The sequence below is a fragment of the Coturnix japonica genome, chromosome 1, assembly GCF_054131305.1.
Source record: "Coturnix japonica strain WE chromosome 1, WE-NBRP24, whole genome shotgun sequence".
Classification (NCBI taxonomy): domain Eukaryota; kingdom Metazoa; phylum Chordata; class Aves; order Galliformes; family Phasianidae; genus Coturnix; species Coturnix japonica.
The window spans coordinates 57915989-57937725 of NC_140663.1; the positions used below are offsets into that span (position 1 = coordinate 57915989).

General features: G+C 37.5%; 1 protein-coding gene across 3 annotated transcripts in view; it reads left to right on the forward strand.

Annotated features, from left to right (window-relative positions):
* KDM7A (lysine demethylase 7A) overlaps nucleotides 1-19827 on the forward strand; it is a 56032-nt gene extending 36205 nt beyond the window's left edge. For 2 of the 3 annotated variants that reach the window (XM_015867031.2, XM_085521531.1), the window contains 10 exons: nucleotides 899-988; nucleotides 1572-1781; nucleotides 3139-3263; nucleotides 3743-3900; nucleotides 7923-8020; nucleotides 9733-9881; nucleotides 10034-10242; nucleotides 12291-12376; nucleotides 13301-13577; nucleotides 14582-19827. In XM_015867031.2, the coding sequence (XP_015722517.2) occupies nucleotides 899-988; nucleotides 1572-1781; nucleotides 3139-3263; nucleotides 3743-3900; nucleotides 7923-8020; nucleotides 9733-9881; nucleotides 10034-10242; nucleotides 12291-12376; nucleotides 13301-13577; nucleotides 14582-14676 (1497 nt within the window). In that variant the 3' untranslated portion in view covers nucleotides 14677-19827. The remainder of the gene's footprint in view (nucleotides 1-898; nucleotides 989-1571; nucleotides 1782-3138; nucleotides 3264-3742; nucleotides 3901-7922; nucleotides 8021-9732; nucleotides 9882-10033; nucleotides 10243-12290; nucleotides 12377-13300; nucleotides 13578-14581) is intronic. The other variant, XM_015867039.2, reaches the window with a different exon arrangement.
* Nucleotides 19828-21737: the final 1910 nt, after the last annotated feature.

Below are 21737 nucleotides of genomic sequence, written 5' to 3' on the forward strand. Positions count from 1 at the left end.
GCCAGATGAAATGAAGTATGTTTACAGTATCAATTTGCTTCTAGTAATAATTGTGCTGCTGAACCTCATTTTTGAAGTGTGGATAGCTGAATGTGTTTGTGGGACATTTTTCCATTTAAATAGTTAATTAAAGGGATACCGGAGTTCATGTCAGTCAGTCTGTTCTATGTGTGTTTTGTCTGTTTCGTTTTTAATAGGTATGTCTTGGGGCAAATTTAAACTAGATAAAAATACAACACTTGTTTTACTAGGTCTAAATGTGGAGACTTTGGACTTGCTCAGATTGGTAATAAATATAGAGTAGATCTGTCTGTGCTCTGGTACTATATCAGAGAATTAAAAGGAGCAAACTCTTACAGCTTTTCAAGTTGTTTTTATTGGGAATGATTTAGAATTGCTTTCTTCAGCTTACCTCGTTTTGAATAAGCTGAGAAGGTCATTTAAAAAGTGGAATATGAGGCCGATGTTTAAAGTCTGCTTGTTAGGTGCTCCTTCTTCATTTGATATTTAGGATGCATTATTTCATAGAGAAAGTCTGCTTCTGAAGGTCTTTAATTATTGTCCGAAGTCTGTCTCCATACTGACTGTGCTGGAAGGGAAGTATAAAAGAAGTTAATTATGGAGAAAGAAAATGAAGAAAATACCAGAATGGCTTTGTATTACCACTTCTTTGGAGTTTCTTAGACAAACTGTGGGGTGGCTAACCTTGAGCCCTTACATATCCTGAACATTTCACACTAAATCTTGGAATTGAAGCTTTGGTTTTTGTATTTCTGTCCTGGCAGTTTGCTTTAACAGTTAAATTAATCAGGTCTCTGCCTTTAATTTCTTTTTCCTGTAGTTTTGTTTATTTTATACTACCTCTGCTTAATTAATTGTCTTCATCCTTTGCATACAGCTTGTAACAGAACATGCCTTTGAAATTCCAGACAACATTAGGCCTGGACATCTCATAAAAGAGCTCTCAAAAGTGATTCGTTCCGTAGAGGTAAGAATGGAGGCAACCCCAAGCTCTGTAGAAAAATCTTTGATTCAGGGCCTTTGCTGATTATATTCACCTTTGTATTTATTTTAATATTTGTTTTCTAACAGAAGATTAAGAGAAAGCTGTTGGAAATACCATGTTGTTGGTATTTCAGATAAAGTATGGTGAGGGTGTTTTATGTAATTGTTTAAAATAAATAAAAAAACCCAAACTCACACAGTTTTAATGGTGAAGTTATTTGTAGATTGGTGTTTCTGAACCAAGCCCACTTACAACTGCTTAAAGCAATAATTATGGATGAGACCCTTTGAAATTCTGTCTGTATTCTATTCTTCCAGCCCCTTGTCTGTTAGTTGTGGTCCAGCTGTCATCTCAAAAGAGGAAAGGCTCATTTTCTTACGCTTTGTCCCTATTTGTTGTATAGTCAGTGTTTTAAGGTTTTTTTGCTCCTCCATTGTAGCAGAGTTTTGCTCCTTTATTCCTTAATACCAGTACTGGAAATTACATTTGCATGTGGAAAGAGTTCTGAAAACTGGAGACTAATCTATTCTTTATTTATTTATTCATTCATTCATTTCCATTGAAGGAGGAAAACAACAAACCAGTGAAAACTCAGGGAATTCTTGGTGTGTGTTCAGCTTCACGGTCTTCACATGAAACAGCTTCTCCTCACCACTCAAGACGAAGGGTGAGGAAACTGCGAGACCACGCTACCAAAACTCCTTCTAATCTGGATATCTTAGAACTCCACACAAGAGAGGTACTGAAAAGGCTGGAGATGTCACCGTGGGAGGAGGCAAGTATTGTGTTGAATAAAGGAAAAACAAAGCCAGAATAGAGTAATTTCTAATACGTTTTGAAAGTGAAAAGGTTTTACTGTGCATTAAGAATGCAGCCTACTGATCTTTGCCAGATGAGCTATGGGTAGATAGTTCTCATAGAACTTTCTCTCTTCCTTGGTACTTTTTTGTGCACATTCCTTCAGTGTTTTTTTCCCAAAAATGCCCTGAATCCACCACCTACTGCATGTATAGTTTTCCAATTAATACTGCAGTAACTATTAGGTTCTGCTTTGAATCTGTTCTGTGCAGTAAGTGGACCTTTTGAGGCTTTGGTTCTTTGAAGCTCTGGGCTGGATTTGCTTCTCTGTATGATTTTAGGCAACTGTTAGTATTGTTCAGTTACTGTAATTTGATGAGCTTTGTTTTTCTTTGTTTCTGTTTTCTTTATGACTGTGCCTTCCTTCCAGTAAGCCTAAGATTGCCTTGGTCTCTACTGTGATTCTGTTAACTGATTAGTTGCATTACAACACTGTCACAGACTCAATGAGAAAAATGTGGTCTCTTGATATATTATCTTTTCAGATTTGATGGCCTTGTTTCAAAAAATAGAAATAGAAATGGGAGAAAGAGCATGAGTAACCTTCTGAAAGGAAACAAGTAGTTTTCTGAGAATGAGAAATGCAGACAACTGTGTCGGGACCTATTGACCTTTATAAGACAAAAACAAGAGACATACATTCAGCTCCCAAAGAAAAGAAGCTGAGCTTCAGTTTTAACACAAATAGTAGACCTGTGCAGTTGTGTATTTCAAATATTTGGGAGTATCAGTCATTGTCACTTAATGTAGAAAAAATCTGTTCTCTCTCATTTAAAAAAAAAAAAAAAAGTGAACCTAGTGCCTTGATTCCTTGTTCAGCACAAAAACCTGTCATTTGATTCTTTTAAGAGTTTGCATCAAACATAAATGTCTTCCAGCCTAGAAAGTTTTTCTTCAGGCAGGTTGATTTGCATTATGAACATTTTGCTGTACTATGAGTTAATTCTGGAATAGTAATTTTAGAAAACAGACAGCTAATCCAGGAGTTGTTTTAGCAATTCCCAGTCCAGCCTCTCCAAAGGAAGTCCAAAAAGAGTATTGTAGAGATTTTGCAGTTATTACAGATGCTTCAGGAAACTGTAGATCATTCAAGGAAAAGGGAGAAACAGCAAACTGCATCTTCTATCTAAAATATGTTTTGTCTAAGCTTCCTTCAGTTGGTTTTCAGAAACATAGAACCATCCTGGTGTTGAGTTGAAGCTTTTGTAGTGTGCAGAAAAAGACACATAATTTATAGAAATTAATACTAATCAATGATGTTTTTACTTCATTAGGACATAGCAAACTCGAAACTGAATGGGAGATTTAACAAGCCCTTTCAACCATCTTCTACAGTACCTGACTGGCGAACAAAGGACAATGATCTTCGCCTTGTGCTGTCAAATGGAAGAATCATTAGGTACAAAATGTTGATTGAGAATAATGTATGGTCATTATGGACCAGAACATGCTATTTTTATAATATTTTCTGTTTCTGTAGCTCTTAAGTTTTATTTTACCAGGAAGATTCATGTGACAAATGTAGAAGAAATATGTTGACTGTTGTGTTTGCTGTCCCCTAGTGGAGTCACAGTTATGGAGTGAAGAGTAGGAGATGCTTTGCAAGCTCCTTTCCTATAGCATTTCGTTTAGTTGCTCAGTTAGGTCACTGTATTAGAGTAATTTTAATTAAAGATATTTTGGTGTAAAGCTTTGCACCTAGTTGTTAGTTACAATTGTCCAGGGTGCAGAGTGGGAATATGTGCAGTTCAGAACCAAGAGGTGAATATAAGAGAATGTTCCTGTTATTGTCTCAGTGATGTCCTGTACATAAGTAAGGGAAAAAAGACAATTGCTTTGCATTTGTAAGAATAATATGTTACTTTTCTTGTGAGACAGAGATGAAAGACGTCCATTTACAGATCGAAGTCTTTACACAGCCGATAGCGAAGATGAAGATGACAGGACAAGGTCGAAAAAGGTGACTGTTAAGAGAGAAGATCAGACCTCAGGATTTGAAGGAGAAGGGAATGCAGATGCCCAAAAACCACTGAACAGTAAGTTTGTCTCTAATTCCTATCAATTCAATATTTTGATGGTCTTAGGGAGGGACTCATACTGTTATATATCTGACTGAAATTTTACCTAAGCATAGAGAGGATAAACTAACAGATCGAAGAAAGCAGTATTAAAAATTGCAAGAATGGGTTTATCAAGTGTTACAGGATATTATTCTGCTGAAAAAGCTATCAACAGTGTGGAGCTGAAAGTAAAAGTAATCATTTTACATTGGTGCTGTTTTGGATACTGTGTACAGCATCTTTCAGAGTGGAGGTTTAATTGGTGTTATAGGTATCATTTGAAAGTAAGGTATTTGTTTATCTTGGTCAGTTCCAAAATGTAGGAATGCTTAATTTTTTTTTTGTTCTGATCAATATTTCTCTTATCATTCACTTGAGAGAATAATAATGCAGCTGGTATCAGCCCCATCTTCTGTTCCATTTGGTGGCTGCTTACTTGATGGTACAATTTTGTACACTTTGCCAAACGAGTAGGTTTATTCCACACTGGCAAAGAAGCAGAACTTAGCATTAATAATAAAGTCTTAATGTTTTCAACATTTTCAGTTACACGCAAGGTTGAGGAGGAATTCAGCATTGTCCATAAAACTCCTCTTTCCAGTACTTTGTATCTAAACCGTCCATCACTAGGAGTTAGTCTTTGTTGGCCTTTCTGTAATCTCAGGTCTTTCTGCTAGGTGTTCAGCAGTGCTGATCACAAAGTCTGTTAGTGAATAATCAATAGAAAAAGCCTGTTTTCATTACTTATTTTCAATAGCACTGCCTGAATATGGTGAAAAATCAGCTCTTGTTTAACTCTTTGTTCAGCTATGAAATTCACATACTTTCTCACTGGAGTGCTTAATAGAGGATATGTACTAGGAAACTAAGATCGATGTTTGTAAGACAAGTTAGAAAAAAAAAAAACAACATGAAAAACCTTTTAGAGACCTACAGTTCCCTTGGTTTCCTGCACATTTGTAACAGCGTTTATGAGTCCATTGTCAGCCTGGTAAAATACTTAATTATTTTTGCTAACGAAGCAGTTTGTAATCTCTGTTGCCTTGTGTTTCCAAGGGTCACAGAGAACAGTATTTAAAAATCTGCACAAGAAGGAGATCCTCCTATGTACTCATGAACAGAAAAGGCAAATGGCTTATTGGGTAATAGTTAAGCATCACATTGTGTTTATCCACTTCAAAAATTGAACTATGTTTTACACTTGGCTTGAAGATCAAATCATACACAGAAATGGTAGCTTTTCTTCAAAATTGTTGTTCTTACTTGATAGATCAATAATTTGGCAGCGGGCATCTAAATCTAAGAAACATATTTAGGACTAGAAGTGAGTGTTGATATTCTCTTCCAGAGATTGAGCACTCAGGGCTTTCACTGATTTGTAATTGAATGGTAAGAGTCTGCAGACCTCGCTATTAAGAATCACCTACTTCTGGTTATTTTGCCTAATCTGAAGGTTTACAGAGAGGGAAAATTTTTTCTTCTGCTGAGAATTCCATAAAGGAATTAACTGTTTCTGTAAACAGGCTGCTGCCTTCCATTGTTCTTAATGGGCTTTTGGCCAAGAGGTAATGTCTGTAGAGAGATGCCTTTAAACAGGTCAAGTTATACAGCTTTGCATATCATGCAAAATTTTAAAGCTTGATTGCAAATCACATACTGATGACAGCATGAAGGACAGTGTGTGCCTCTGAATGTCTGTAATGTGTGCAGAACCTGTATCAGAAAGATGATGAAACTCGGGGATTCATTTGTAGGGCAGTATAGAGAACAGAGAGAAAGGCAACTAGACACTTCATTGCTTTGCCCACAGCTTGCAAAATAAACTAGAGTTAGAAATGGACTGTGGTTTGGCTGCTTGTAGGTATATTTGCACAGCCAAATTGTGCAGGTCAAACCCGAGACTCATACAATGTTATGTCATATATGGTAGTACCCATCCCCGACTGAACCAGAAAATATGAGGTTCTGTATTAGTGCTGCTTGTATAAATCTTCGCTATTCTGGTATTAAGCTAATTATGTGCATGTCCTGTCTTTTCTGTCTTGTCAAATCATTTGCCTTCCTATATATTGTGGTGAAGGCTTACATTTTCTCTTAAAAGTTTTGTTGATTTAATATTAGGAATTTCTGGTTTCTGGAAAAGGCATGATAGAGTACTTTGAGGGAGAATTCAGTTAAGCTATATGATAGTGTTATTTACTGTATTATCTATTACTTATCCTGAAATCTTTTTCTTTCTCTCTCTCTCTTTTTTTTTTTTTTCCCTTAAGACAAAGGCTTAAATTATAATCAGAAATCTTCCCCTGCTCCCTTTATGATCTACAGTCACTTAAAATATGCACTTTATTGTCATATGTTAAACAAATTCAGGCCAAAATGTTCACAGTTTTGTTGCTCATTTTACTATATTGTGATATTCCTCACAGTTCTTTGTAGTGCTGTTTTAAGTTAAGGGGCATTTTGGTCCCAGGTTTTCATTTTATTCCCTTTCTGATAATCAATCTTAATCTTAGCTTTCTTCTAACTCTTAAAAATTTCTTATGCAAAGTTCAGAACTTAACTGGTCTTCCCTGGAATATATTTGATGCCTATTTATGAGTCTTGCCACAGTCCACAGTAGAAACAAGATCCTACTAGCAATAGGTTACCAACTATCTCTCTGATGCTTGCATAATTAATTAGCTACGAAAGATGGCTTTTTATGTTTCATATAAAACTGTTATAAGGAAGACAACATTCTACCTCTGTCTTTGTTTCAGAGCTGATTTCTGATCTATGTTAGCACTTAATATATGGTACTTGTTAGAACTTCCTATCAGAGACTTTATAAAAAGCACTTCAGAATTTTTGTGTTGCTTTCTTTGCACGCTATGTTCTTGACATACATTCATAAGTTCTTCTTTCTGTTACTGACACGTCTTTTATCCAAAACAAACTTGCCAGGTAATCTGTGTATTGTAGTCTTCCATTAATTTGTACTTAACAAAGATTTCAGCCAGCAGCCTGTACATAGATATACAGCCCTAGAAGATTCTGAACTCTTAAAACTTGATATTTGGAACACAAACTGGCCTAAGAGGTGAATGCTTCTGGGAGCATCTTAACTACTTTGTATTTGATTTCCTTCTGCGATTATAAAAGTAAATCATGCGGACTAGATGGCTGATTTAATTGATTGTTTTTTCACATGCCAGTGGTTTTGATGTCTGTTCTGACACGTCATTCTCTGATTGTACTTAATCTTACCACTAGTAAAAGTTACATCTAAGGCTGGTACTTCCTCCTCACCCCTTCCTTTACAGGTATTGATGTGATGAAAACAAATGGATGTACATTGTGAATCATCACAGTAATATTTTAATCTTCTGTAACAGATGATCATGGTAACCTCTGTTTGGCAGCTCTGCAGTAGCACAAAGCGTCCAGAATAACTGAACTGTAAGGACACCGCCTTGCAACACTGGGGCCCGGAGTTCGAATCCCCCCTGTGGCGCAAGTGGTAGAAGTGCCGCTCTGCTACACAGAGGCTCGAATCCTGGGGGTTGGACTCGATGATCTCTAAGGTCCCTTCCAACCCACACGAGACTATGAAACTATGAAACTGTGATGTAAAGTAGCAAGTAACACATTGTTTGGTTGTTTCGTTTTTGGGTTTTTTGTTTTTTTTTTTTCCTTGAGTATTTTCTGGCTTCTGTGATTTGTATTTCCCTGTGACAACCCTTATTTTACAACAAGGAAATCTTTTTTTAAGAGTCTAAGAGTGAATCGTATCTAGTGCAAGCCTACTCCATTCTGTCTGGGACCCAGTCCTGACTTTAGCATATATACGAACGTGGGAGTTTAGTGAGATTCAGAGTTCACCAGATCAGCGAATAGCTGTGTTTTTGTTATAGAGATTGTTAAAAACATAGAACTGGTAGTTTTTTACTTTCCTTATAATTTTTAAATATTCTTTGTATTAAATATTGAGTTTCATAGTTTAATTTTTCTCTTCACAGTGTTCTTTGAAAGTGTGAAATCAGAACTCAGGAAAGGATCCTCAGTGTACTCTGATATTTCTGATTCAGAAGAATCTGAGCCTGATTGCACTACACAGGTATGGCTAGAAAAAGTGGACAAAACAACTCAGGATAATTTTGTTCACTTCAGATTTATCTGGGAAATAACAAAATATTTAATGCTTGCTCAAGGCAGTATTTCAAACTCTACACTTTTGCCTCATTCTTAATTTATTCTTATACTGAGGAAAACAGCAAGATGTGCCCTCTTGAGCCAAATACTATGATCTCATTTGCCATTAAGATGGGACTGCCAAAGGATGACTCTGCTCTGGATTGTACAAAGGCTGGGAAAGGATAAATAACAGTTACTTTGTTCATTTCTTCCATAATGAAGCTAAATTTAAGCATTTGAGTTATGAGTGCCTGCCACGCTACTTCATTTTAAAGCATGGTTAAATTAAAACAATCCTATAACCATCCAATTTATCTTTAATAACCTTAAGTGGTTAACCCCTGATGAGGCCTTTCAAACTACTCAAAATAAATGGAGATCCTCCTTTTGAATGCCCAGACTTCTTTACAATTAAATTAAATACTTTATACAAGCATGTAACCAACCTTGGATCACTTTATCACGGAATGAAATATTTTGTATTAATGCCACTGATTCCTTAGTTGCACTATGTTCTTCAGCTTCCTATTTAATGTTTGTATTTTTTTTTTTATTATAATGATGTATCCAAAATGAATTATCTCAGTAGTTCCTGTAAATCTTTCAGATGTTTTTATATATTACAGAAAAGATCTTAACAAGACTGTAGCTTTCTTACTGATATTGAATTGTAGTTATAACATCATTACCTATTTGTGCCACTTTAGAAGTGTCAAAGATTAATGAGCTGCTTTTCAGAATGAAGCTATTGTTTAAAAACATTGCTTGGTGATCTGCTGCACTGACTTACAGTTATTCTGATTGGTGGTGGCAGTCTTGAAGGACTATGATCCTCCATTTTCTGATCTTCCTCTCCAAAGCCTATTATTGAGTTATGTATAGTCTTTGCCTTGAATTAAAACGTGCTGTTGTCTATATTTGTTGAAAATAATTAGTCTGGATTACTGAGCTGAATGTATCTGTGGTAGCCCTTTCTTTACTTAATGGTGTGTTAAGATACATATTGTTAGTTCACCTTTGAGAAGGTTTTGCTCATACAAGTTATAATCTCATCAGGAGTTGACAAGCACTTTCATTCAAGAAATTAGGCTTTTCCATTATAAGAGGCCCGTTCTTGCTGTTTTCTGGGTTTACCTGAGAGCTTCCATCACTTGCAGATATGCTACTGATGGAAGTTTACTTGTTTGTGAGAGTGGGTGTGAGAAACTATTACCTGGGGCAGCACTTGTCTCATTATAAATAGGAATAATATTGGGCTGCTCTGTTCCTTGGAACTCTAGTTCCACGTTTTTTTTCTCAGCTTTGAATACAGAAGATAAGAGTAGCCATTACTCTCTTAAAAAATGAATGCAGTGATTTGTGCATGCTTTAATGTGTGTAGTGTTCTCTGCTGGATTTTGAAGATGCTTGCTGCAATATTTGGATAGATAATATCTCAGTTACTCATTCAAGTTAGCTGCATTCTGGATACTATATATATGTATATATATGTACATATATGTATTGCATATATACATGTATATCAAAATGTTGTTCTTAGAAGTTCTAGATTGTTGTTGTTTTTTAAAAATAAAGTAGCATCTCTATTCTAGATGGCATGATGACAATTCCATATACTGTCTGCTTTTGTTTCAGCAGAAGGATTCCTCCACAGAGGAGTCGGAAAGCTCAGGTGATGAAGAGAAACAGGAAGTAACATCAAATTTCAAGGAGGAATCTAAGGTCACGAGAGACCTTTGTCAAACTACCCAGAAGCCATCCAGAAATGAAACTCCCAGTAAAAAGTAAGCACATTGTTGGCATTTGTTTAGAAATCAGTATTAGGCTTTTTCACACTAATATTTATGTTTCTGCTTAATATTAATGTAAAAACAATTCATTCAGAGAGATTTACTGTTCTGTTTTTGAACTGTTTCATTCGTGCATGTTTTTCTAGGGAATGTCCTACCTCGACAAGTACAGAAGAAGAAGCTATTCAGGGCATGCTTTCTATGGCAGGATTGCACTATACCACATGTTTACCAGATCATACTCAAAGCACAGACTGCACAGATAAAAGAACCTCTCTTCAGGAACAAAGAAGCTATCCTAGAAGTAGGCATAAAGACAGACAGCCTTCTCAGAGCCACAAAACAATAGAATGTGGTAAGTACCTGATTTAATTACAGGGCTGCTCTCTGCTGTTGAAGGAACTGCTTAGAAAAAGTACTTAAAGATTTAAGATCTGTAGTCAGGCTTTTAAGTAAATTGGAGCAACTTTTAAAAAGATGGCGTTTTAAAGTTTTCTTTTGCTGTAAAAAGTAAAAGCTGCTTTGTAAAGCAAGGGCAAACTTAGCTCGAGAAGTCAGCAAAACACATCTTCTAAGTGTTGTCATTTAAAGGTTTTGTGACATTTTTACAACAATTACAAAGCTATGGTTAGATTGAAAGTGCAGTCTCCTTCAGAAAAGATTGATGGAACCTACTTAGTTACTGCTTTCATGGCATATGTGTTGCTTAGATATCCATAGGAATATGCTTGACTTCTTTCATGTAACGCTGGAAAGTACATTCATGTTTTCTCCTGAAATTCTGCTATGAAAGCAGTTCATTAAAAGAGATTTTAATCTTGAAGGGGAGAATTCAGAGATTTGGGTTTTTTTTACTGGTTGTTGTTTTTCCTTTATGTTTTTGCCAGAGACATTTTAACATCTGTGGAAAACAGGCATTTGTTAAATGCAGTTTGGGATTTAGACAGAGCATTTAACACTAATTCCCTCAGAGGAATCAAAATCAGTTTTTGAAAAAGAAAGGAAAAGTAGTTATGTGTGAAAATTCTTAACATGAGAATGAAATTGAGGAGTTTTATAATTGGGGAAAAAAAGAACCTCGGTAGGAAAATGAGGTGCTAATTCGAAGAACTATAGCAGTACCTTGAGTTTGTTTGAGCACAAAACAGAAAACCCCTGTATCATAGACTGTGTTTTGATAACTTTAGCTGTAGGTCCTTAAAGACCTACCAGCCAACCATCTAAATAAATAAAACCAAAATGAACACAAAAAACACCCCCAAATAACAAAAACACACACAAAAATCCCCCACCCCAGCAAACCACACAGACATATACATCACACAACAATCATTGTTCATTTATTAAGAATGTGAATCCCAGGTTACTTTATCATGATGGACTGACTCAGGCCTGCAGTTAAGCAGCCACACAGCTGCTTGTTCCTTTCCCCTGCCCTGCCTGTTCTGTGGGATTTAGGAGAGAACGAGAAGAGCATAGGAGAGAGGGCTCATAGGCTGACGTGAGGATAGTTTAATAAGTGAAATTAAAAGAAGCAAGTGGTACAAAGATGATCACTTACCACCTCCCCTGCACAGATGCCCAGCCAGTCTCTGAGCCACAGGTGCATTTGAAGACAGCCTTCCTCCTCATTCCCATTCTCTGCTCCAGCTTTCATTGCCAAGCAGGATGTGATGTGATAGCAAATATCCCTCTGGGTGGTTCAGGTCAGCTCTACAGATTACATCTTCCCAATAGCCTTCTCATTGTTCAAAGGCAGAGTAAAAGTAGAGAGCTGTGACTGTGTTCAAGCACTGCAATAGCCGAAACTTTGGTGTGCTACCAACAGTTTTAGTCACAAATCTAAAATGTAGCATCATGTAGATTTTTATGGGGAAAAACATTCCAGCTGGCTCAATATATATCAGACTTCACATTAAAGAGGTTAACTGCAGTGTAAATGTTATCGATGTGGGAACTCATACTGTAGGCTTGGCAACTTAGATCTTGTCTCCTATGTTCTACCCAAGCAGCAAATCAGTGCTTAGAAAGAAATCAAAAGACAGCATTGGTCTTGATGTGAGCTATGTATGGTGCAAAGTCCTGGTGGAAAACTGAAAACTGGTGTAGCAAATAAAGTAAAATATCTTCAGCATTGGTATTTTCAAATGTGAACGATTGTGTTTACCTGATCTTCTTATGGAGGTATATGAGTCTAGTTAATCCTATTTATTCTGCAAGATTGCTTTCCTGATTTAGTATGTAGAGCCAAACAAATCTGACAACTTTTATGTAATATCTAGGGAAAATTTTCTATTATATTTTTCTTTCCTGAACTCATTTTTAAAGCTATTCAAACGTATTGCAAGTTTTATATTCCTAATTACTGATTTCAACGTTTGAGCTTGTTGAAATTGTCTTTAGGTAGGTCTGTGAAGGAAGAGGAAAGACACCTGGGGACTTCAGCGTGGGCTAGGCACCTGAATGAAGCTTCAAGAGTTACCCCTCAGGTAATCTTTTTAATCTTTTAAAATGTTTTGAACACATTTTTATTTAAAAAAAAAAAAAAAAGCCAACAAAACACCAAAACCAAATGCGTGAAGTTGTAACACCTGCATGGGTAGGTGTTTACATACTGAAAACCTGATATCTGTTCTGGTGCTGGTAACTGAGGACTGTATTTCTGTCACGCTTTTTTCTCCCCCCATTGTTTTGTTTGTTGTTTCCCTTTCAAACTGCTGTCACAGTGACTGCTGTTAAGATGCTTAGTACAGTAACTTGAAGAAGAAAATAGATTATACATAAAAGTGTGGATTTATATTCCATCTGTCTGGGGAAGCACTGTATTGTTTGCTTGCTCCTCTCAATTAGAGCATCAGAAGAAATATACTTAAAAAAACCCATCCCCACAATCTATACAGTCAAACTGATAAAAACCTTTGAATAACCGGTGGTAGGAATACCATTCCAGGTGCAGGTGGAATCCAGGAAGGAATACGTAAATGAAAAGCTGATTTTCTTACTCTCTAAAGTTTTTGATGATTTTTTGATAGATTTGTCTATTTCTAATGTTGCATATGCTAAAAATACTGGGAACGATTCAGGTTACAAAATAGGCGCTGTTAAATAACTGCACAATAAACGCATGCTGTGTAGGTTTTAATAAAGTCTAACTACATCGTCTTCTTTATAATGTGTGTATAACATTGTCTTTCAGTGCATATGAAAAAGTTTACTCTGATATTATATTGTATACCTGATTTTTAAGAGGAACCTGTACTGGAGGAAGTGATAAAGTGCTTGAACACTGGTGCAGCTGCATCCTCTTTTTTAAAGATGTAGTAGTGTAATTAGAAAAACCGTAGTGAATCTGAATCTAGGAGCTATTAAGTTCCACTTTTTTCTTCTCTTTCTCTTCCTCATTTCCACACCAGGATTCAAGTAAAATGCAAAAATATATCAAGAAAGAGGGTGCATCAGAGGCTAATCATAAGGTTCAAGAAAACAGAAGTATAGTCCACAGCAGCGGCTTGAGTTTTCAGCATGGCAAGTATGTGCGAGACTCCAATCTAATTCAAGGAGAGTGCCGGCTGAGCGATGGCAGCCTCAGCCCTGACAGGCCGTATGGTGAAACATCCTTGTCTGTTCCACTTCATCCAACGAAGAGGCCAGCATCAAATCCACCCCCTATCAGCAACCAGGCGACAAAAGGTAATACTTATCTCTGTTGCCCTTTTGCCAAGGAAAGAAGGCAGGGAAAAAGCTAACAATAAACACCTAAAGTAGAGGAGCCTGTAAACATCAAAGAGTGTGGAGGAGGAAGTAAGAGAGATTGGACTGGCTGCTTGGCTTTAATTGGAGTTTGTAACCAGAAGGGAGACCAACTTTTTACAGTCTGATAGTGATAGGACAAAAGAGAATGGCTTTAAAGTAAAAGAGGGGAGATTTAGGTGAGATACTGGGGGGAACGCTTTCACTCAAAGGGTTGGTGAGGCAATGACACAGGCTGCCTGAAGAAACTGTGAATGCTCTGTTGCTGGATACGTTCAAGGCCCTGTGCAGCTTGATCTAGTGGGTGACAACCCTGTCCTCAACATGGGGTATAACTAGAGGGGCTTTAAGGGTCTCCTCCAACCCAGGCTGTTCTGTGATTGTTACCATTCCATCTCTGCAGTTGTATCTGCTGTGTGTTCATTACAGGGAACAGAACAAATAGAACCACAGCAGTACTCTGAAATAGTGGCCTGAGTCAGGTTTGTTTATCTAAGGAAAGGTTGGAAAACTATGCCAACCAAAAGAGAAATAATTGAAAATTCTGATGACCGTACTGCTTTCTAGTTTATTTTGCATAATCTACTCGAGGGTATGATTTGTATGAGCTGAATTCAGAGAGCTCAGCGTAAGTTTTCCCCTATCACACTCACTGCCCTGCCATAGCTAGAACTATTTGGAAATAATAATATCACTTTATTTATGATAATGCTAGCAAGGATTTAGGGAAAACAGCTCCTGCTGTTAGAATTCTGATGCCCAGTTTGATGGCTCCAAAATGGATGAAGAGCACTTACTGAAAAGTGTTTCCACGTGAAAATTTTGCCTGCTTTCAGCACTGGAATCTGGATTTCATTTTTTCATACGATGACTTAAAATTAAAAATAAATAAATAAGCAAAAGTTCTGAAATCCCAAATTAAGGTATTTGATTTCATTTTTCAGGCAAACGTCCAAAGAAAGGAATGGCAACTGCTAAACAGCGCCTCGGGAAGATCTTGAAGCTGAACCGCAATGGCCATGCACGCTTCTTTGTTTAATGTAGCTGCTACTTCTACTACTGTCTTTCCTATACAGACCAGTATTGAGGTCAACAGAGCCTGGAGCTGCTGTTTTTCCTCTGCTTGAAGCAGACTTGCATGTACCATATAAAACACTGCCTGATGAACAACAACAACAAAAAAAAAAACCAACCCACAACCCAATGCTGCATTTTCACTGTGCCACACCTGCTCAGCAATAACCATTTGGGAACGGGGAAATCTTCAGAGAGACACGGACTGTGAGAATTAGTCTCTCATCAGGGCTTGAATATCATTTGTTGCTGGTAGTTTCTGACCTAATCCATGAGGGGAAGATGATGAAGGTGGTTTATCAATAATTTATTTCTGATAGATTTTGACAACTTTAAAATTCATTTTAAAAACTATTTATTTGGAAGACTTTTTTTTTTTTTTCCTGGGAGTTATTAATTTAGATTTCAGAATGTGAAAGCTTTTAATTGTTTTGATAATGTGTGTCTGGTGCAGTGGAGAGCCACATTAATGGTGATTATTCTGGACTCCTAAACTTGTTATTCAGGTTATAGTCTTAAGTAGGAATGAGATGCATTATTAATTATTTTTAAATTAAGGCTTATGGAATCTTATTTTTTTTTCTGCTCTTGATAAGCTATTGTCTGGGCTTCTGTTGACTTGCAAGGTGCATATTTTCTGCCAGCTTGATTATTTTTTGATCTCTCTTTTATACAGATTTATTTATTTGATGGAGTAGAATAGACTCTCTAAGGACACAAGATTCTTCTTATGTCAGTCCAGTAGCTAACTTGTTTGAAGCTGCACCCCTTTCCTCCAAGCTGGAGTGCATGTTTTTCCTCCTGATGTGGTGTTTGATCTATCCATGATGATTTTCTTCTGCAAAAGCTCCCTGAAAGTTGTGTTTGCAGAAGTGATTTAAAATCTGGCACAAGGGAGGGAAGCATCGTGCATCTTCTTGGAGGAAGTGGGAGCTCAGTTAAGATACGTGTTTCTTCACAATTACTCAGAAATAACTCGTAAGACGCATTGCAGTCTTAAGATTTGGCATAGTGCTTACTGTGGCATGAAAGAAGCATTAAAATACTATTATCTTTAAAGCAGTTTAGTGAAGAGTCAGGAAGGTAGGAGAAATCCGTGTTACCTTTAAAGCTGGACAACCAATTGGAAGTCTTAACTGGTGCACGTATGTGTGTGAAGTAGCTTACTGGTATCAGAATGACCATTTCTCTCAGGCTGCATACAGAGCCGATAGCAAATGCTGATTCTGAATTACTGTAAATAATTTTGATTTAGAATTTGTATTTTTTCTGTAATATAAAATTAAATATTTAACTGTCGGGGTATTGGGATGAAGGCTTAAAGGGGAATACTTGATTCTGGAAAAAGGGCATTTTGCAGGGTCCAGCCAAACAAAAACATTAATATGCTAGTGACAACAGTCTTGTGGATTTTTTGTTTCGTTTTATTTTGTTTGTATGTTTATCTTGAGTGATTTCTAAGCATCAAATACTCAAGCATAGCTATCCAATTTGTTGATGTAACAAATCTCCATAATCAGTTTTTCCTTCCTCCATATTCTATACTGAAATAGTTTTCTCATATTGTAATTTAAAAGCAGGTTGACTTGGACTTTCCAGAATATTTGTGCAGGATTATTTTTCCTCTACAGCAGATGATTAATATCTTTGCAAAATTATGGAAGTAGTTGTGATGTCAGGTGCTTCTGATTGCTGCAGGGTCAAAACTTCTCAGCACTATGTTATCCTGTTTCTGAATTGAGAAACATCAAAACATAATGCAATTGCGAATAAATCAGGTAGCTTTCATGGCCTGACTTCCTTGAAGATTTGAAAGTGACAACTTCAGCGTGTTTTGCAGCCCTGCTTTTACATGATGTTGATTAGACTTGGGAGTTGTGCGTGTACGAATGTGTGAATGTGGGTCTGAATGACTAAAAAGCTTTTTTGTTGTTGTTTGTTAGCTCATTATAGCTCCACTACAAATAGGTATCTCTCTCACACCCACCCCCAGAAAGAGAAGACCACTGGCTGCATTCAGGCTGTTCCAGGTTTTTTGTTTGTTTGTTTGTTTAAATAAATAATTATTTTTTTATTTAATGCAAGCTATCAACCTTGTTTAGCAAACTTTTGGGAATGGAGGTAACAGAAGATTGCTAAGAAAGCAGAAGCTATGCCAAGAGGTACTCTATGGTGCTGAAAGTGACAATAATTACTTGCTGTTCTCAGGTGCTATGTTTTCCAGATTGAAATAGTCAAAAGAGAGTATTTTAACTATCTTCTAATATGTTCTTACCAAAGTAGTAAGTCAAAAAAAATAAAATATGTTGTCAATATTAGTTAAAGTTGTATACCCTTGTAAGTATTCCTTGTGCTTGAGCTTAAGCAGGTGAATTAATGCCTGCCAAGCTTAAAATCTGTTTTAGCTTTAGTGTATTGAACCAAACTGCTTCCTGCTGGCTAGCTGTATGACTTTTAAGAATAGAAGATTCCAGTTTAGGGCGGCAAGCAGATTCGGACCAGAACGAAGAATGAGCCATCTCTCCATGTAAGCAGATTTCTGAGAACACTAATTGGAAATAGAAGTATGCCAGAATAGAATCTGGAGTAAGGAATTTTGAGATATGGAATACACATTCTTGTAAATGTGACTGGTTTATACGAAGTCTGTTTTCTGACCACCCACGTTATTTATCTTGCATCTTGCTATTAGAACACGGATATGGCTGGACCCATATATATTATTTCTTTTTGTTCTTCCTTTATTCTACTTTCTACCTTTTTTTTTTTTTTTTTCGTCCCAAAGTGGCTCTCCGCTGTTGTTGCTGTTGTGAGTTTATGTAATAGTCTCTTCACAGGCTGTCGACAGGCAGAGGTTCATTCCCATTTTCTTCAGATAGCTGTGCTTCCAGCAGAAATTAACTCTGATATTCCACCTCAGAAGTAGTATTTTTGAACTAATTTCCACAATGAGCCATGTTTAAAACAAAACAAAAGAAAATCTCCTGGTAGCTTATGAAGAGGATGTGGTGACCTCACTTGTTTTGTGTACGTGTTCGTAGGGGTATTTTTATGGTGTTCTAGATGAAAACACTACCGCACCAATCTTTTCGTAGATGGACTGAACTTTGTGTTGTAGTAGCGGAGAGAAAAAGCCCTGTTGTTTGTTTGTTTGTTTTTTCCTTGCTATCTCACTCGAGATGGAGAAGATGTGGGGAGTGGGTAGCACTGACTGATAACTCAGAGAATTAAGCTTGGTATAATAACTTGTTCTGAAGGAGAACCTTTTTTTGAGAAGTCAAAAAGGGATTTGGATTTGACATAAAACTTAATTTTCTTTTTATAGGCAGACAGAACAATAGGAAATGACATATTGCAGGGGTTTTCCCGTTCTCTCAAGTTCTCATATTCCTACAACTAGGAGAAAACAAAACCAAAACATGAAAATGGAAAGACCACCCAGAAACTGTTAGCAATGACCCTTCCAGCAACTTTCCCTTTTCTCCTCTTGCTAGACTTGTTAATAAACCCTGGCTACAAGGTAGCCTTTAATGACCTCTGAGGTAGATTACCTATGCAACCTATAATACTCTTCATGAATCCATTCTTAAATACAATTTTGAAAGGGTTAGATGTTGAGAGTTAATACTGTTGCTTTCTGATCACAAGGGGGATTTTGTGGGGGCTGAGTATTATTATTTGGTAGTTGAAGTGCTTGCGCTACCTTTAGCGGTGAGATAAGAGTACAGTGTCATCACCATTACCCTTTAGAAGCTTCAGCTTTTCCTAGGCTTTACTGGATGCCATAAGCTACCTTCATTCTCAAAGCCATAAAGTTGAAAATGATGAAAATTTTGCAGGGCTTCAGAGTCGGCAGCTGGCATGAATCTTGCCGATTGCTTTCTGGCAACTGTGGAGACTAAGCAGAGCTGAAGCTGGAATGACCTAGTACTACAAACCTGCAACTACTGCTCTATTTAGGCTCCACGTGCCCAGCTCTCCCTCCACACCCTCTCACGACCCCCAAATCTAGCATCTTTTCAGAATTTCATTCTTGTAATACTTCCAGACCATTAAAAGCTGTTTGTACCGATGGGATAGAGTGAGCCCAGTGCTACTCCGTTTCACAGATGAAATATAAATGGAACCCAGGGCCTTACTACTTGTGATTCAATGAAAATCAAAGCTGCAACATCCATTTTTCCAAGAAAACCACCCCCCAACAAAAACCACCCTAGTAACACTCTGTGGGAGCATGAGAGTGATGAGTCCATGCAGCGGATGGGAAATACAAGTAGCACTGATAAGGAAATGCACCTTCCTCATAGGATGCATTTCCTTTTGGATAAGAGACTTTTTGTACTTTTATTATAAACTAAGCCATATGCGTTTCATGCTGTGGGAATGGGAATGAAAGGGATCACTTTAAGAGATTATATTGATACGTATCGTCACTTCTGCTGGGAAATGTCTATTGCTGCCAATGCTTTGGTGAATCTTTTTCTAAATAACATGAAATTTGAGGGGGGAAAAACAAAGAAGGGAGGGGGTGCGGGGAGGGGGCTACTTCCTGCCTATATTTACTAGTTTTGTAGTAATGTTTTGCTGGCCCGTTTGTCTCTTCCCCTCCTTTTTGTACTCTGATAGTCCGATTGCTGTCTTTCCTTCTGCTGTCTCTGAAAATATTAGCTTGTCTGCTCAGTAGGGGTCGGTGTGTGTGTGTGTGTGTGTCTTCCTTTTTACAGAAACGCACTACTGTGTTAAGTATTTGGCTGGGAAATGGGATGCTGCAGCTTTAAGAGCTTTTTTTTTGTGTTTCTTTTCAATTCATAACAGTGTTTCCCATCCTCTATTTGCCTGCAGGCAGGGAAAGTGTATGTACAGTATTTATTTTGTTTTGATTTTGCGTTAAATTTGTAAGTTTCTATAAGTAGTTCACATTGATTCTTCTAGGGGAGGATAAGTGGCTTTGTTTAAATTTGTATTTGATATTCATAGTTTCCACTTTCTGTACTTTAAAATACTGAAATTAAAAACTTGTATTGCTTATGTTTTGATTTTAGCACTCTGAGGTGTTTAATTTCTTCAGACTTCTGCTCATTTGCTTCAATGTAAATACAGAAAACAAAACAGAAAATGCTTTTCTAGGTTCAGTCTCTGTGCCCTTTATTGGTTGCATTTCTAAGGAGGTATTTGCTCCATAGAGGTGGAATATTCTCACACTGTTGGTTTTGCTTTCCAAAGTGCAAATCTCATTTTGATCGAAGTGTGTTATATGGCAACCAAATGCATTTTGTGAAGATGTGTATATTCTTTTTGGACCTTAATATAAAAGGGAGGTGGAAGTGTGCTGTGATCTGTCCCTACTAGCAATCTAGAGGCATAGATGTGAACTGTAAGCAGGATGTCAAAAGAAATGCTATTTTCCTGGTCTCCTTGCTCTTGTTTTTTGTTAAGTTTTCCCTCGTGCTCCTGATGATTCCCTCTCAAATTTCTTCCTTTAAGCGATATGATGTTTCTGGAAGAAGAGATTTCCCTTGCCCGCATCCATGTAGTTTGCCATACTTTTATCCTGGATTGCTTCTCTGCTACCTTCTCCCTCCACATTATTTTGTGTTTCACAGCTGTTCATACTCCCTGTTCTTACTTCATATGGCAGCACAGTGTTGGCATGTGGGTAGTTTACCCGGGGGTTATGGAAGCATTACTGCGTTGCACTCAGTGTAATGCATTTTCTTCCCCTTTTCATAGTGCTCTGTGCTACTGAACAACTAGAGTATCATGCATGGACAGAACCCTTGATTTATGTTTTGGTCTTACAGTGGTGGAGGCTTGAGGGGACATCGGTGGGGCACAAAAATTCACATGCGTATAAGAACTCATATAAACACATTCACTGTTTGTCCTTATGTTCTTGCCAGCTGCTCCAGTGCTTTGACTTCTGTATCATTGATCATAGGTGGGATAATGCAATGAAAAACATTGAAATACCTCAAAAGTGCTGCTTTAAATGATGCTAAATAACCTTTGGAAGTGGATTTCTATTATAAGTTAGGGTTACTGGTTTTCTGTTTCCCTTTTTGGGGAGGGTAGAGAAATACTTCATCTGGACGGTTCTTCCCTAACGGGCAGGTGAATTAAAAGGTTTCAAGGCTACTAAATATAGCAAAAGAACTGCAAGTCAAAGAATAGGCAAAGTAGATACCTTCTTTGGTATCTGAAGACTGAAGGTTGGTTGGTTGTGTGTGTGTGTGTTAACAGTATACTACTGAATTTGAGGTTGAACTGTGGTGATTTTGTACCTCCTCCCCTTGTGAAGTGCCTACCAAGATAGTTCTGGGTGCAGTTTGTGAAGGTCAGTTCTTTCCCTAGAGGGCTTTACATCCCCTGTTCAAGTATTGAAGCTATTCTGTAAGCCAATTAGAGAACACAACCAGTCCAACCTCTTTGGTTTTTTTTCCACTTTGGGTTGTTAATGGAAATGTGGATAGTAGAACGGATGTGGTGAAGTCAGTCATGCCTTTGTTTCTACAGCAGCCAGTGACTGAAGTGCTCACCTGCTGAAGTACCTGGTGATCGGTGGACTGCCTGTGGGCTCATACAGACCTGTGCCTGCTGACCAAGGAGGGCATTCAAAGTGAATTCCACTTGAAGAGTTGAATTTGTACAGAAAGCAGAAAGATTTCATGTTGATATCACACAGGTCCCGTGTGAGTGAAATTTGTAGGGGGAAGTGATCCATCTAACTGGTGTATCAGGAGGGAGTGAGATACACGTAGATAATACCCTTAATACCCCATTGATAGAAATGGCTGCAGGTAATCAGACACAAATAGGGTTGACTTGCTGCTAGAAGAAGCACTCAGGTTTTATTTGTCTGGAGAAGAGTCTGCTTAGATTTACACAATTTGCTTCCGTCTCACTTGTGATTTCTTAGCAGCTGGTGAACCTGCGTGCAGTGATTTGACAGGATCTGAATTAATGCTGATGTGGTGACGTGTCCGTAAACACGCTGCAGTGTGAGCAGTTCTTTGGGTGGTGCTGCAG